This window comes from Macadamia integrifolia, chromosome 8, assembly GCF_013358625.1.
Source record: "Macadamia integrifolia cultivar HAES 741 chromosome 8, SCU_Mint_v3, whole genome shotgun sequence".
NCBI classification, from domain to species: Eukaryota; Viridiplantae; Streptophyta; class Magnoliopsida; order Proteales; family Proteaceae; genus Macadamia; species Macadamia integrifolia.
In genome coordinates, this window is record NC_056564.1 from 5,438,666 (window position 1) to 5,443,107 (window position 4,442).

Below are 4,442 nucleotides of genomic sequence, written 5' to 3' on the forward strand. Positions count from 1 at the left end.
TCCTTTTTTTTACTACCCAAGGATTCAATACATTTCGAAATTGAGAAATCTCTATGGAATTGGGTGCTATCAGAGAACAATTGCCCTTGAAGAGATTGAAATGAGCCTACTCATTGCAGTTGTTGACCAAAGATTGAATTTTTTTTTTAACCCACTGTGATGAGACTGAATTTGAATCCCTGAATTCATTGATTTTGGATCTTTGTTTCATCAACTGGATGGAAGGAATGAAGTGATTGCATTTCTATGGGAACCATCCTGTCGTAAGAAGAAATAACTGAAATCTGATGTTGACCAACATTAGATATCAAATTATAGACTTATTCCAGAAACAGGGGCCTTATGCTTTTAGATATTGTCCTCAAGGACACCCCCTCTCTCTCTTTTCGGGTGTGTGTATGTTGGGGGGGGGGTTCGCTCAGAGCCTCATACTTTAATGGTTCCTTTGGTCCATTTGGCTAAGACTTCTGAAATCGAAACTTGTAGTTTACGCGCTCCTGAGGACCTGAGCAGGCAAATTAATGAAATAGCTATGGAACTACTGGAAATAGTTTGCCCCCCGAAAAAAGAGAACCTTCTGAAAATAGTTATATCAGATCCAATATAAAAAAAAAAAAAAAAACTTGGCAGCTCCGATTGAAACCGAAACAAAGGTGTCAGTGTGTATGCTGTTTGGTATCCTGGTCTTGCTTTCAGAGTACTGACATGGTGCTGGCCAAGAAGAGGGAGGTGGAAATAAACATCGAGGCAAATAATAAATTATTCAACTTCTAGAAAATAAAAAAGGGAACCATCTCTACCACTACATAAGAGTACTTTCAGAGAGTAAAGAATGACTACCTCCGCTAAATTCCTAGCCATTGTATTTTTCTATTAAATCTAGTCCCTTCATTTAGCAAAAGACTAAAATAACCCTACACAGACATGAACTTACTAAGCAACCTATGCTGCTGCATCATGGCACCCAATTCTGATGTTTTTTCCTAGATACATGTTTGTTCCTTGATTCGATCTGCCATATTTGTGCTCTATCAAGAAAATAGGAATTATCTCCTGCATATGCATGTGACTCATACAATATTAATTAAACTCATTACAGGCTTGATGCTTATTTGCGAGCTCCGTCCTTCCCCTGCATTAGTCCTCGCCTCACAAATGCTTGCTTTCATTATTATTTCACATATTTTCAAATTAATCTTCCATGTTTTATTTTTTATTTGTCTCTACTACAGCATGTACTGGAGCATGGAAAACCACATGAGCGTACTGCCATAATAAAGAAGCTAGCTGGGCAAATAGTTCAAATGAGTCAACAGAAATTTGCCTCCAATGTGGTTGAAAAGTGCTTAACTTTTGGTGGTCCCGCAGAACGTCAGATTTTGGTTAATGAGATGCTTGGCTCCACAGATGAGAATGAGCCTCTGCAGGTTTATCAAATTTCTTTGGGTTCTATCAGTAGACGGGATATGAGCATGTTTTGTTTGCTGAGTAGTGGTGGTAGTCATAGTATCCCCCTTCTCCCTCCCCCCTCTTTGTATGGCATAGTCAATTTATTTTCCTTTTGTTTACATAAACTAAGATTAAAAGATCAAAGGATGGGTTTTATACTTTTATAACAAAACACCGTATATGTCAAATCTAATTTAGGACAATCTAATAGGAAATTGTAAAGGTTTTCCTTTGCACTCACTGTTTTTGGTTGTGTGCTAGATACATGACCATTGTGCTTTCAGTGCAGGTCTAAGTCTAACCCTGAAACCCCGGGAATGGAACTCAAGAGAATGGATCGTAGATATCTAACTCAGAGGATTAACTGTAGAAAGTAACAGAATATAACCACTTTCGGAGCGGGGGAAACCAGGGAGAATTTTAGTAATCCAAGGTGGGCAGATCATAATGACCTAAAACTCGGTTGAGTTTGCAGTCCTAACGTATCAACCCCCATAACCCAAAAAGAAAAAAGAGAGAGAGAGAATCTTACAAATAACAGATCTGAATTGTAATTAAAGTTAAACATCTCAGAGGCAGTAGAAGTTCATGTAACACTGATGTTGATGCAGTAATCTTCTATTCTGATGATTTTAAATATGTAAATCCTGTATGCTGTTGGATGAACATCAGCAATATTTTTTTGTCTAGAAGAAACATCAGTGATCCGAAAATCTTCACGGACCTTGATGACATGACTTGGCTTGCTGACACAAAAGAACAGTCAGTAGGAGTCTTCATCCTTTTCTATCTGGTGCATTGTTACTTGCAAGGTTGTCAAAGCATCGCCTAGGCGTCCTGGCCACTTTTTTTGATAGGCGCATTGTTGGTGCCACCTTAATTTTGATCCTCCTCGACAGCCTTGGTTTGCATAGTGCTTTAAAAACTATGGTTACCTGATTCGTGGATAATTTTATTATGTACTAAATGATAACCATGAAATTTTGCATTGAAAGTGGGGGGTAAATTAACTCACTAATTCAGGCTGTTGTATGATTGAGGATTCAGTTTTGGAACTTGAAGCTGCTTCTAAAGCTGATGGGGCAAGTTACTTTATAGTATTTCAGAGATGGTCCTATTGTTAGACATAGATTTCACTGGTTCCAGAAAAGAATCCATTTGTGTAATGCATTTTTCTGTCTTTTTTATTCCCCCACCTTATTGTTTCAGAGCCTTATTTCCCTTGTTTGTTGTGGTTTTAGGCTATGATGAAAGATCAGTTTGCAAACTATGTTGTACAGAAAGTGCTGGAGACTTGTGATGACCAGCAACGTGAACTGATCCTATCACGAATAAAGGTTCATTTGAATGCCCTGAAGAAGTACACTTATGGGAAGCATATAGTTGCACGTGTAGAGAAGCTTGTTGCCGCTGGGGGTACCATTCCTCATCCTTCTTGCTTATAGCCATATTGTTTTTCTTTTTCTCCTCTAATTTCCATTCTACCATATTTGATGGCTTTTTTGTTTGTGAGTTTTGCATATATTGAGAAACTATTGTGCCAATGGTGCTTTAAATCATTATTGTTGTTTTTTATACCATCTCTACAAACCTACAAGGGAAGCATAGAAACTACTCTTGACTAACTGATGGATGGGTACTCATGGATGGTCCTTAGCCCTGGAATCTTAGGGCCAAAACAATTGCTACCATACAACCAGTGTCTTACCTTTGGTCATTGATATTTGACAATGTTGTATCTGTTGAGATGGTCCTTCCTAGATGTGTTCATATTGAGCTGTCTTGGTTAATGGGCTCTTATACCCGATGTTGGGGGTATTACCAGCCTTCTTGATACAAGGGCCTTTTTCATTTATTTTGTTCTTTCTGAACTTGTTCATCCTATATGCTATGATATCCTGTCTGCAGTTGACTTTGTTGGGTCACACTGTTAAAGAAGTTAATTTGATTATGTTGTACCATTTAATGTCTGTTAGACAGAGAAATAGCTCTCTAACGAGGATTTATTACTTGCAGAGAGGAGAATTGGTATTCAGTCTCCATACCCAGCTTAGATGGCATCCGGAAGTTATTGTACAGCTAACTGAGGCTAGTATGAGCTCTCTCCCCCCCACTTCTCCCCTTGTCCAGCTATTGCTCTATCTATTTAGAAGGTACGAGTGATTGAAAATAAAGTTGTTGCTTGTACTGGAAAACTGTACATTGTGTAGTTTGAGGGTATACCTAGAATCAGGCAAGCTGAGGCTCAGTAAATACACTAGATGCCCATGCAGAGAAGATAAATGAGTGTACACGTTTTTTTAAGGGTGTAAAGAATTGCAAAGAAAAAAAGGAGGTAGTTAATATGTCAACATGACTGTACAAATGTCGCCATGTGATGAGCCTTCAGTGTTAGATGAGGCCAGAAATTTTCTGTCTATGGGATATTTAATTTTTTTTCCTTTATTGAAGCACAGTTTTCAATGGTGGTTCAGTCCTGTATTTGAATACTTGGCTGGCATGGTTAATTTTATAGTTCCTTCTAAAGAATTTGGATGGTTGTGAGTTTAATTTATGTTGCTCTCTTCATGCTGTTTGTGATTATCTAGGAGTAATTTTAATCTGCGTTGTGATGATCGACTCGTCAGTTAGTGCTAGTTTTACGTGCTAGTAAGCTATCATTTGCTTATCGAACTGGTTTGGATTTTTGTCTGTGACTTGGTTTTAGCTTCCATCGCCAGCTTGGAGATACCTTTCCTAGAATGACTTGTGCCATGTGCATCTAATTCTGGTGTGGCCTATGGTTTCAAAACCTTAACAAGGTGGTTATGGATCCGAAACTGAACTAATAAAATTTCGCAGAGGGTAATTCTGTAAATTCTTAGAACAGTTTGTAGTTACATTGAAAAAAAAAAAAAAATCGTAGGACCAATGGGTAACAACTTCAAGGAAAAGGGCCTTCCTGTAATAGAAACTGATTCCACGATAGAACTGAATCCATTTTACCAGGGAAA

The 4,442-nt window shown here is 38.1% G+C and overlaps 1 protein-coding gene across 1 annotated transcript in view; it reads left to right on the top strand.

The window, feature by feature from the left end:
• Positions 1–3,978, top strand: part of LOC122087487 (pumilio homolog 2-like) — an 11,627-nt gene extending 7,649 nt beyond the window's left edge. The window contains exons 7-9 of the mRNA XM_042656639.1: positions 1,233–1,427; positions 2,691–2,865; positions 3,466–3,978. Coding sequence (XP_042512573.1) covers positions 1,233–1,427; positions 2,691–2,865; positions 3,466–3,503 — 408 coding nt within the window. The 3' untranslated portion in view covers positions 3,504–3,978. The remainder of the gene's footprint in view (positions 1–1,232; positions 1,428–2,690; positions 2,866–3,465) is intronic.
• Positions 3,979–4,442: the final 464 nt, after the last annotated feature.